At 40.2% G+C, this 13065-nt stretch overlaps 2 protein-coding genes across 3 annotated transcripts in view; one reads left to right on the top strand and one right to left on the bottom strand.

The window, feature by feature from the left end:
* The window catches only part of RhoGEF64C (Rho guanine nucleotide exchange factor at 64C), a 103471-nt gene that overhangs the window by 15340 nt on the left and 75066 nt on the right, over nucleotides 1-13065 (top strand). The gene's annotated exons all lie outside the window — the stretch shown is intronic.
* CG13712 (uncharacterized protein) lies at nucleotides 1087-1768 on the bottom strand. The gene has a single exon (NM_139669.2). It carries the CDS (start codon nucleotides 1732-1734, stop codon nucleotides 1381-1383), a length of 354 nt encoding a protein of 117 aa, NP_647926.1. The 5' UTR covers nucleotides 1735-1768; the 3' UTR covers nucleotides 1087-1380.

The raw sequence follows: 13065 nt of genomic DNA on the forward strand, positions 1-13065 counted from the left end.
CGAGTGTGTGTGCAAAGGAATTGCAACTAAATACGAGAGCTAAGATGAAACGCAATGCATCCCGCCCCCACACTGCTCCTCTACCACCACAGTTGGCAAATCCCACTCTGCCGCACAGTGGGAGCAAAAAGAAAGCGCACATACCGGTTTTCCGCGGCCCAGAGACACTGCGAGTGTAGTATAGTACACGGGGACAGGTTTATTTTCCCGTTGGGACTGTGTGACAAATCAAGCGAGAAGCGAGAGCGAAGACAACAACCGCGACCAGAGAAAAACTAAAAAGAAGACGCAGCCTTCGTGCGCGAAAAACGTCAATGGCCAGGAAAATTCTGAGGGGGGGAAAACGGAAAACTGCGTGCAAGAGGGACAGCGCACAGCTGCGACGCGCGGCGTAATGGCAGCAGGAAATTGAAAAAAACTTACCGCGCGCTCACCTTTGGTCGGCTTCTGTTGCATTTCCTTGCCTGTTCTTGGCGCTTGTCTTTTCCACGAGGTAGTCGCGTAGTTTGGGGTATATTCTGCAGACCCAACACATAGTAGAAAGTTGCACTTTAGAAGAAACGAAAAATTCCAAATTATTTTCCAGGTAAAACTATACACAAAAAAAACTGCAATTGTATTTTACGATACAATAACATTTTTTTGACAGAAGTTCAATTAGCATTCAATTGGTGTTTGCTAGTTAAAATGTTGTACAGTGCCAGGTATTCGTTTAGCAGTTATTTGCTTGTAGTTTTTCAGTTTTTCCTGCACTTGACAGACGTTGCCACCTTAACCGCCTAGGAAAGAGTGTCAAAAGTCAAACACTTTTGCTTGTCTCAGCCCCGATCTCTTGAGTTGTGGAAGTCACACAGAAAGTCGCAGTTTTTTTTCGTAATTTATGATACTTTTTTGGCTTGGCTAAGGCCAGCTTAGAGTCCGTGGCCTAGAAAGAAGGAAAATCAATTCTGCAAACGAGCGAAGATAAACGATAGATAGCTAATCACAAATCTTTTGGCACATTTCGAAATTATTGTAGTTCGTTTTATAGTCTCAGTAAAGAAGGCCTTATGTAATTGTTATGCAACTATTTTATTGAGCGATATTCTTCTGTTCTAATGCTAGATTTATATAATAATTCATATAAGGCTGTAATGCCGTAAAACTAAATAATATTTGTAAATGTTGGTAAAAGTTGTCTTTTTATATCACAAAATCTTTTTCTGAGTTCCCTGTTTCACGTTCCTGCTTTCCTTAGTCAGAAATAATAAACCTATAGCTTGAAAATCTTGATTTTCTAGTTTGTCAATAAGAGTTATCATTACTCTTTAATTTACTTAATATGGTGCTCAATTAATTAATTAATTATTGCCTTCCGCATTATGCTCGTAGTTGTCAGCACTACAGCTTGCCGATTTCCTCGAGATACTTTCGCTTGCGTTTCTGCTGCTTCTCGAGTTGCCGCTGCATATTGGTTCGCAATCTGTCCCTATATTCCCGTTCCCTATCGAGGGCACTCATCTGCTGGGAACTGGCCTCCGCGTCGAACTCGAGTTCAAAGGCCGACTCCCATTGGCGACGCTGCTGCAGCTGGATGAGCTCGTTTGTCAGCTGCAACTTGGTGCTAGCGATTCGCATCATCTTGCGCCTGGGACGACCCAACTCCCTACGGTGGAGGTAGAGGGCATAGCTCACGGATTGCTCTCTCCTCTGGGAGTTGCCACTGCAGTTGCTGTAGCTGGAATAGTCTGACATTTTCCTCTTGTATATACTATGCAAATCGAAACGTTCTCCTCACTGGTTTGAGGCCAAATGATGCAATCAGTGCGTGTGCGGGCGACTTTAAAGCCACTCAGGTATATGGTTCGATGCGATGTTGGTTTCCTCGCGATTTCCCGGTTTACCAGGTATGCAAAAATCCTGGGTTTATTGCCGTACATTATATTTGAAGGACTCAATTAGGATACCTATACCTGCCCCCGATAACTGAACCCTAATGCCGTGCCGCGACTTGAACTGATTACGTTTTCCAGCTCGGTTGTTGGTGCCATCGGTGGCTCCGGTGTCGTCGCCAGCAGGCAGAATCGCAAAATAGAGAGCTCCAGGTTCAATGCAAATGCAAATGCGCTTTGCATGTTGCCGCTAATTGGCAACAGTTGTCGATGCTACTGTTCTTTTGCTGCCACACGACGTTACCTCTAGCTTCGGTGCAGTTAGCGAAAAATCTAGGCCCTAGACGACATAAAGATAGATCGGGATGAGTTCCACATAAAAAAGACTTCAATTCAATTATTCCCTTTTTGGATTCCAACACAATACAATGCGTAAACTTCTTTTACGATTAACTTAAACTTATTTGTAGTACGGGTAGTATTTTATAGCGAAATTGCGAAAGGTATTTAGTATTCTAAACGATCTTTATAGAACTACAATTTTCAATTAAGCATGACAATGGGAAACCACTTAATTTCCCGAAATAGAATCATTTCGTAAGAAATCAGATTTTCTGTGTTTTCAAGGCTTGTTGTCTGTTTGGTCTCCAAGCCTCATTAACTATTCACAATTAGTTCTGCGCTTACTAGAGCACATTCTCGCTTTTAGACAATTTATGTTAGTGTAGTTCATTTTTTTTTCTTGGGCCGACGTGACCGGCATGATTAATGAACGCCGTTATGCTTTTATGGCCGATATAGAGGCAAAGCCCTGCGTTTAGTGTCCATATCCATGTGTGTAATTCGAGCGCATGCGTCGCTGCCTTAGAGGTGTTGCATAAGTCGGCGCCATAAAGTGAGCCGGCAGAAAAACAATAAAACACCAGCAAATTAGAAATTACCTTTATGTGCAATATGAGGTAGCGTAGAAAAAAGAAATACAACGATAAGCAGAAAAACAAATTTACACACAATGGGCAGTTAGCCTGTGGTAGGGGCATTGCCTTGTGGCAAATGTGCGTGGCATTACATCACCGGTTTCTTTTGGCCAACTCTGCATCTGCGGCCTCATTAAGCCCAGGTTAAATCGGAACTGTAGTTTCCAAGCCGGGGTTAATCGGAACTATACATATACGTATGGTAAGGCGGAAACTCAAAGGCCTCGTAATGTTGCAGATTCAAACGTTACTGCCAAGTGATTTCCCTTTAGCTGAGGAAAAGTCGGTGCTAATTAACCCACATGGCCAAGAGTGTAAAGTGGAAATTGCTCTGCAGCTTTTCCAGCTCTCGAACTGTACAAAACAAAACAAAAAACTATTCCAGTCCAACTGCATTACAATGTTATCCAAATGACAATACGTAAAATATATACATATCTCTCTAAAAACTTTTCCGGGTGGCGACAAATTTTCAACTGGCAAAACTTCATATAACAACAAAATATATAAAAACGTAGCTACAACATGGCAAACAAAGCGACGAAAAAGGAATATTTTCCACATCAAAATGCACATAAATAATAAATGAAACCAGCCAAACGGCCAGAACAGGAACCCCAAACCTGAAACAAAAGAGAATCGAGATGCCAGAATCGGGCGAACTGAAAACTGAGTACGTAAAACTGAAAACTGAAAAACAAATAGAAAAAAACCGAGAGAAAATGTCGGTCAGCAGAAGGAGCTTTTGTGTTTTTCGGGACAATTGTTAATAATGAAAGCGCTGGCAGAAATTATGAAATTAATTTTCCAATTTTAATTATGCAACAGTTGCCAGCTTCTCTGGCTCTTCGCTCCTCAAAATGCAAATTGACTGGCACATGCAGAAAGTTGCTGAAGTGGAGACCCTTTTGTGGCTGCATTGCCCACTGGATTACTCCTTCTGGCACACCCACCTCCCGCACTCCATTCAATTATGGCCAACACAGATACACACACACACTCGCATTCAGATGCAAGGCACACGCATCCATGAGATTTCAGTGCGGCGGTCTGCTTCACGTTGATTAGAGTTAAGCCCTAAATTAGTTGCTGCCGTTGGCCGCGTTGATGGCACGACCTTTAGGCCACGTTAATACTATCCCTTTTGGGATTTAAAGTGGGCCTCTCGATGAAGTCATCCAGATGGCAGCGGATTGGGAGTGGGCAGCTCAAAATTTCCAAATGATATATATGACTTATGCCTAAACGATGCCTCTAAAGAAGCAGAGTAGAAAGGTGATTTCCCAGTACATTCCCTTATAGAGAATATTCATTAATTATATTGAAACAAGTTTGTTAATATATATATATATCTATATAGGATTCACAAAACCGCAAAATTCACCTTTACGTATTCGTTTATTATACATTTTCAGCTATTCTTTGGACGATTAGTTCATAATTAAATTAGTGTGCTATGGTTTGGTTCTTAGTTTATTGACTTTATTTTAACATCTGAGCTCTAAATCGTTAATTATTAATTTGAATATCATTCTATGATACTAAATAATTTCACGAGCTTTATCTATATATATTTTTCAAGTTCGTGTTCAAAAGATTTTCTCTACTCGATTATTGAAAAAATATCAATCTTTCGAAAGTTGTTAATCCTGCTCAAAGGACTTTGTGGCACAGACTGGAATGTCGTTAGGGCAGCAAAAACGCAATCTAGCCCAATTCGATTTGCCGTAAGTTATATGAGTGTTAATCGTTCCCATTCCGGTACATCTGTCCGCTGGACAAGGCCGAGAAGAACACAACAATGGCCGGAACTGAAGAGCCAGAGCGGCGGCACTTCCGGAACTTAGTTGATGCCAACTTATTAGCGAACACCGTTTAATGGGCCCAATTAATGTCAACCAAGTTGGCGGCGGGTCGACCAATGATTTCTGGGCGATTTTCTGTGGGCGCCTGTGGGCCAAGAGTGAAATTCAGTCAAAACGAAAGTTTCGCTTGGCCATTGATTGGCTCGCTTCGCTGCACGCTAACAAAAACGCCAAGTCCGGATCGCAAAACTTTTTCGAATCGAACATTTGTAGAAATGCATAAAAATTAATTAACAAGCAAGCAGCTGATGCCGTACAGCGATTCAGTTTTTTTGGCTTAAAATTATTATTAGCCATTGCGAAGCTGGTGGAAAAATTAAGGCAAAAGCGTAAGAATTTTTAATTGGCTTTTCTGCTTCATCTTCTTCCTGGCTATTGTTGCCATTATTCTTGTTGTATTTGTTGTGTTTCCTACTCAATGCCGTCGTCATCGTCGACTTCTCGCACATTTAAGCCTAATTAACTTTCTACTTAGAGCTCAGTTTTCATCTTCTCGCCGCTGAGGAGAGTGGATTCACACTGGGGAAAAAACTGTAGGTAACTCAAATTGATGCTCACTCCATGAACTTATCTTTTGAAGGGCTATTTTTTATTTAAACTAGCTCTTATACTATTTTTCTATATGTTTAGGCCTTTATTTTTGTTACAGTGTAGGCCATCGTCTTCTGAATTCGCTTCGTTCCTTGGCTTTGGCTCGCTGTGCAGTTTGCATTGTTAGCTTTTTGTTTCAGCCCCTATCGTGCCGTTGTACCTTATTGTTTTGGCCGCCTTTTGGTGCTTTAGCTGCTTTTTCTACTCTTGCACTGCGTCAACTTCTAATTTCATTTGAAGCCTCCGCCGTTGGCTTTGATGATGATGCCAGGGCCAAGCGCAGAACTTGCCTGCTTTTTCTACAGCCACTACTGCTGCTGCTGCTGTTCAAACGTGCCTAACAAGGTGAAAAGTAGGTGAATGTTAAGCAGCGGCACCAACAATGTTGGGAAAAACAAAAGCAAAATGGCAACAGCACCAACAATGACAATAAGTAAACAACATTTAGCGAAAGAGCAGAGTGGAGTGGTAAAAAACACACACAAAAAACAAGACGACACACAGGCAACAAAGGCAGAAGACAAAAACGTGCCAAAAAAGGGTTAGAGCCAGAAACAAAAGACAAACAAACAAACATATTAACGTAAAATGTTGTTGGCCGCCGATGTTGCCGCTGAACATGTTGCTGTTGCTGCTGCTGATGGCACCGATAAGTTGCTGCAGCAACTCCGGCATCTCGAGCATAGTATATATCTCCGGAATTTTCATCTTTTTTTTCTCCCGCCTCGTACCGGAAGTGCACATTAAGTGTTTTTAATTTCCAGTTTCGCACAACTGCAGAACTGTTTGCGAATGAAAAGCGAAAGGCGCGGGCGTGAATGGAAAGTGTTGCTGTCGCGGCCTCGAACAAATCATTTTTGGCCATTCTTAAAGCAGTCAAAAGGAAACGGGTTACAGGGCACTGGTAAAAAATTATGACAGCGAAATACATTATGCTGGTAGCCGTAGAAAATGTATTTACATTTTTGACAAAAGCCCTTAGAAATTTAAGTTTAAGAAATTTAATCCCACACTAAAACTCCTTCTGATCATTTAATTTATTTCCATTTTCAACTTGCAGCTTAATCTGTTTTCTTGAGATTTGTATCAATTATGTAACAACAGCTATGCACTCAATGTGAGCATGTGTGTTGTCAGATGTAATGAAAAGCGTTTTGACCTTGAAAGATGGTGCCAAGGAGTTTAATAAAGTGCTGAAATCGCGTGCACTTATGATGCATTTAATTTCGAGATACAAAGTCGCACAATTTTCCCTTTTCCTCAAACTACAATAGATGGCGAGAGATTGCAACAAAATAAAAGGAAAAATAAGTGCAACAACTTCCATTTTTAAACATGTGTGAGAGTTCACGGAGCGTGTTAACCACTTTTTCTGCGCATTGTGTTTCAGTTTGCCAACGTTGAGCTTACTTTTTATATTTTTAACGATTTTTCTTTTGGCAACCGGGGTTAAGCAAAAACCTTTACAAAACATTTTTTTCGTGTGAAAAAATTTGATTAAACCTTCACGCGTTGGCAGAACTCAATTCGTTTTTACATAATGATCGGATTTAACGAAAAATTTAATTACTATTTTTGCTCGCCATGTCGCTGACTTTGACATTAATCATCGTTGCTGTGTGTTGACTGGCCGTGAAGTGTTGGCCAGCTGATGGGCCACTAACGGACTTGGCCAAACAGATTCGAAAACAATTTACTAAGCAAATGTGCATCTAACTGCATTTGCCGAATGCCACTCGAATAATGCAGAATGAGCCTGCAGGCATTGCACTTAAAAAAGTGGGTTAGCCACTAAAAGGATTAGATATGGCTTACAGGAAAAAAATTATTGAATTTTTTGCTCTATAAAAAGTTTCTGCAGATAAACTTTAATTATTGAAATAATACGAACTGGCTTGTATTACATGTTACTTAAAAACAATTTAATTAGTTAAAATATTTGGATTATTATAACCTTTTAAAATCCATTCAATTTTTTTCTGTGCCAAATTAAGTGCACCTCCGTAGCGCTTTTTCCAATTTTAACGATTCAGTGAAAATGTCGCATAGATTACGTGACTTTGATGCGATTGACATAGTGGCGAGATTTATGCGTGTCCCTCCTGGCAGGTGGGCGTGGTTAGTTGGGCTTGGTTTGGGGCCCTCACGAACGTGTGTTGCCTGAAATTACAACGGATCCAAAAATGATACAAAAAAAAAGCAGGGAACAGCGCCCACAACTAATTTGAATACCTCATCGTGTGTGTTTTTTTTTCGAGTTAGATTGAAGAGACAGTGGAAAAAGTGAGTGAGTGAAAGATCACGACCAAAAAGTTGGCAGCGAAGGCGGCACATGAAAGTTTACGACGTCGCATCAGCGAAATGGGCAAAATTGTCGGACACACTCTGTTGCTATCTTTCGCTTTTTTGTTTACTAACGTTGAAACTTAATGGCCAAAGAAAAGCGAAACTGGGAAAAAAAAGTGAAAATCCTAAACCTAAGTGGGCGCGGGCTTGCTAGAATTCTTTAATCGCCGGTGAAATGGAGAAAGAGTTGAGCTAAGTGCTAGAATCACTAGATTTCATGGTTGCCTACAGCTGGCTTCAAGCATTAGGCCAATTGAGGTAATGAATAAAACAAAAATACTTGAAATTTTCTATTACGCCTTGCAGAAGATGAAACTAAAGAACTTCAATATTTTAAGTCATGTTTGTAAAACGAGTTAATCTTTCTTACTTTACGTTAAATCCTTAGAAGTGCAGCCTAATAAATACCTGTATTTAGTTTCCCTTTTGGTCAGTTGATATTTCTACTTCACCATCTGCTGTTAATACCTACCTAAATCCAAGAAGAAAACACATAATTTCTTTGCTTTTTTCCGGCCTGTCTGAGTGTTTAATATAATATCCCGCAAGTCTTTGTACTTCGTCGTGTTTGCTTTTTTTTCCGGCCACAGGGCATTTCAAAGTCTTCCATTTCCGCTGTGAACAGGTGCAGGCAGGTCTTTGCCTTTTTTTCTGAGACCTCTCAACCGAAATGTTCTTCCGCCGACTTTTTAAACGGTATTTGTATTCCATTACGGCTTGGTTTGTTTTTAGCCATTCAATTTGTCGCCGGCATTTGACTAATTTCCTTTCTCGGTAATGCAACGAATTGCAAATGTTGAGCATACGCAGTGGTGTACGCCCCACCTAGCCAAATATTTTAATGTGTAGCGTTTTGTTGAACCATGTGCAACATTCTTTGTAGCTGCCACCCACTCACTCGTTCAGTTGCTGACTCGCTTATTCATTCATTCATTTATTCGCTGCACTCGTGCAACTTTCATTCATTCAAAATGCTGTGAGAAAAAATAAACCGTAAATAAAAAGCGCAAAGGCTGAAAAATAAAGCACTCGACATGCACATAGATATCTACTCCTGCCGACGCCCACTCAGACAGACACCAACCAGACTCTGATTCAGATCTGTAGTCATAGATACAGATACATCTACAGCTACAGACATTCTTTAGCCGCCAGCAGTGGAGGAGCATTTTTCTGCACAATTTATGTCTTTTAATGAAAATTTGTATGTATGCAGGGTGGAAATAAAAAAAATGTTAAATCAAAAAGAAAAGCTAGAAAAATGGCGCTCAGCACGCTAATAACTTTTCAAAAGGAAATGTGCAACATACAGATGTACACTTACATACAAATATCATACCGACCGGAGGGCCATAAGTTACAGCAAGTGTTGGCCTTTTCGTAGGGCCCCCTTACCAAATTAGTCTGCAATTTGTAAAAACACTATGTCGGCGGAAGAGGGGTGGGAAAAACCTACTCTGCTTTTGGGCATTTGCGGCTTTAAATTCTGGTTCAGACATTGGTCAGCCAATTTGCCTTTTTGCCTTGGCTAATTATATATCATTGGCGGCACACACATGCTGGGCCTGGTCACCATTAGTCAAAAGGGAAAAAGATATAAAGCAAGCTACTAAATTAAGAAAAAAAACGGAAAACAGGCCACCAATTAGCCCGGTTACTGCCATCACTGAAAGCTCAGCTTACATCAAATTAATTTGAGCTACCCAAATACCCGATCCCAAGTACTTGAATACATACTATATTGCCATTATTAGTTTTACGACTTTGTCTAAAACATTTCACAGCTCGGACCGAAACAAAAGCAAATCCATTAACGAAATTGGAAAGAATGGACTCGGAGCCAAAGTAACTGCACACAAAAGCCGATAATGCCTGGCCAAAACGGTATCTTCACTTGGCCAGAAGTCCGCCGTCATTGTCCCAGCATTTTGCTTGATGTCTGCCATTTCCTTTTGAGCGGTGTAAACTGAAATTAGTTGTATCTTGCTCAAATTCACATTGAATTAATTCAATTGCGGCAAAGAGCGGAAGGTCCAGCTATTTGAACGGCTTGTAACTGCAGATGGTTTAAAAATTAATTATGGTAAATTTGAAAGAGCCTAACCTGGGTTTCGACTTTCTATTGCAATCATTTTCTTTCGGTGGGAAATGCAAAACCATCTGCCATTGTGTTCTTTTGGCAGTTCACGGGAAAGACAGCGTGACTTTACTCAAATTAAATGGTAAATTTAAATAAATTTGACGTATAAATGTTAATTTCGAATATTTTACCAACACTTTTTATGTAATCCCCGGCAATTTTGCCCATTTTATTCATCTTTGTTATCTCTAAAATGAACCAAACATGCATTTATGTTTTTCTTTAATCCCAGTGCTTAGGTAAGCACTACTTTTTCTATATCACTATCTTAGATTCGATATTTAACTACTGCTTACGTGAACGTTCGATAAATCTTGCCAAACTATAAATAGGAAAAAAAAAACAGCAAAGGTCAGCAGAAAAACAGTAAAGCCGTCGATACAATAAGTTTGCCAAAGTAATTGAATAGCTGAACAAGCGAACTTAAAAAGCGGAAGCCACTTGCAAGACAAACTGAACAATAGGTGGAAAAAAATAGAGAACCTAAAAAACGGCTCAATTTTCAAGTATTTCATTATATTGACAAAAAAAAAAAATGCCAGCTCACCGAAGCAAGTAAAAAACTGAGGCGATCTATATTTGGCCACGGCACTTTGGCCACATAACACCTCTCCTCTAATTGCCCCTGGGGTCAGCAGACCCAACTTATACAGAAGGTAATACCCACAAGTCAACGAGGCAACGCCATCATCTTTTTATAGCCCCAAACATCTTGACAATCGATTGGGTCGAGTCACAATTAACGACTGACATTGATATTTAATGTGATTTTGTATGCATTTCTAGCCTTTTGTCCATGCTCATAATTGTATTTTTGTTGCGGTCTCTGGACAGTTATTATTTAAGCTTAGTTCACAGTGGTCTCTGATAAAGACAAATACGAAACGCAACTCGATTCGAGTTAAGTTCGATTTTAGCCTTGACTCTTGAGCCGCTTGGCCGCTTGACTTGGCTTTTGTTTTGTTATTGATTTCGAGCCGCACACAAGAAAAAATGCGCAACAATGGCCAATAATTGATCACGTTCATGGTCCAATTTGGCAGGAGTTCAGTGGGTTTGGCAGCTGCTGGTGGGGGGTTTTTCATCTGCTCAGGGCTGCATTTTGCGGGTAAATATGTTTTCAGTCAACTCCATTACCCCCGTGCTACCAGTTGCCAAGAACTTCGACGGCAGCTTTTCTTTGGCTTGATTGCAGAGCAAGAAATTCGCTTTTGGATCTCTGATGTAAATTAATATAACCAATTTGTATACTCCGTTCCTTACTCATTAGATAAATCAATGCAATTGAAGTGCTTTTAATTTTGTATACCTACGAGCTTTTTTAAGTTGAATTGATATTAAACTCATAATTATTTTTGAAATTGAACATGGCATTTTGAGTTGTCATTATCGACTGCAATTCAGTGCGGTATGAATTCAGTAAAGTGAGAACCGAAAAGCAATAACTTAAAACCGCTTATGGTGTTATTAAAAATAGCTTGCGGTTGGGGAATTTTTTATTTTTTTTTTGTTGCCACAACCAGTTAAAAAGACTGCAACAACTTGACGGAAGTTTCGTTTGGGACTTGGTTATTGACCAACTTTTTGTTTCTCCCGGTGGGTTATTATTTGTTTCGTTTTTGTGTGTGTTTGCCCCGGCAATTAAGAACGCTCAGAAGGAGCAACCCGAGCTGGGCCAGCTGTCAGTCTCCTTTGGTTATTGTGGCAGCAGCTCCGCTCCGGCAGCCTCATCAATGTCGGAAACTTCATCATAACCCCGGGCCATATACGATGGCGAGAGGGTGCAACTTTATGCCACCTCAGACTTTCAAACATGCCCACCTCCTCCTCCTCCTCCTCCTTTTCTGCGGCGTTCTGCTTCCGCATATGCTTCATAAACTTGCCATCTTGCATTGGCCTATAAACCGAAAGTAACACGCTCACACCGATACGAACACATGCAAAGGCAGACATTTAAGACAAGTTCCCGGGTAGCCTCTTCCATTTTCAGATACCCCGCAACGTCCCTATTTCTTACCACTTTTTAGCAGGCGTTGACTGGAAGCCGCAAGAAAAAAATATTTGACCTACATCAAGTTTTCAAGTTGCTTGTTTGTGTTTCGTCTTCTTCTTGTTTTGCCTCGTCTTTCTTTTTTTTTTTTTTTAGTCAGAGAAGCTTCTTCATCTTCATCGTCATCATCATCATCACCACCATCATCATCGTCATTCGTTTTTAACATCATCTTGTTGTCACGCTTTTTTTTCTGCCTTTACCGGCTTTTGCCTTGCTGTTGCTCTTTTCAAACCACAATATTTGCGCATATTTGGTCAACTGCATTTTCTATCTCCCCTCTCTTTCTAGTCCCCTATGCCCCGTCTCTTTCATGCCAGTGGTAGTCATCTCACTCTATCCGCTTGGACCTTGATTGTTTTCAATTTGGTACGGCATTTTCATTAGTTTTTCAGCATCTTGTGTGTGTCAGTGTGTCGTCGTCGACATCTTCGCACCAACCCCCCCCCCCCCCACTCCGCCCACGCATAAAATATTGAAAGACATTCTGCAGACTTCGGTGATGACCAGCCGCCAAAGAAATATCCACAACGTCCGTAGAAGCAGCATCATCAAACGTGGGCAATGTCACTTTGAAAAAATATTACATTAAATATACCATTTTTATATGCCGTTTTAAAATGCAATCAAATGTTTCGCTCGGATCTTGCAATGTGCACGGTGAAGAAAATTCTTTAGCTTAAAACTTATTTTAAATTAAACTAAATAAAGTATACCAATCGAATCATCTTACAATCCTATATTATTTATGGGAATCTTATGATTTTTCTATTTTATATTTGACTAAATGCCGAATGGGAAAAATCTTATAAATTCTTGAATTTTGGTGTTAACATATCGTCTTAATTTATTTTTAAGTGTACAATCCACTTTGTAGTGGTCTTTTTCTATGGCTCACTCTAACTTTGTCCAAGTCTACCATTCAGTCACGCACTCTGCTGCCCCGCCCCGCACCGCCCACATGCTCACATCTTTCCCTGATTCATAAAAAATTTGAATTTATTTCGGGGCTAACATTTTTGTTGTCTCTGTTTTGGTTTCGCTTTTATAGAAAAATTTACATATTGGGCCGAGGGCTGCAGTGGCTGTTAAATTGCACTGGTTGCCAAGGCAGGCCAACTGTTTTTACAATGAATTTTGTTACAGGAAAATGTTTGCAAATTTAAAGTGAATTTAGCTTAATGGAGGATAATTTTAGCGTTTTGTTCACAGTTACTTCGCTGTT

The sequence above is a fragment of the Drosophila melanogaster genome, chromosome 3L, assembly GCF_000001215.4.
Source record: "Drosophila melanogaster chromosome 3L".
NCBI classification, from domain to species: Eukaryota; Metazoa; Arthropoda; class Insecta; order Diptera; family Drosophilidae; genus Drosophila; species Drosophila melanogaster.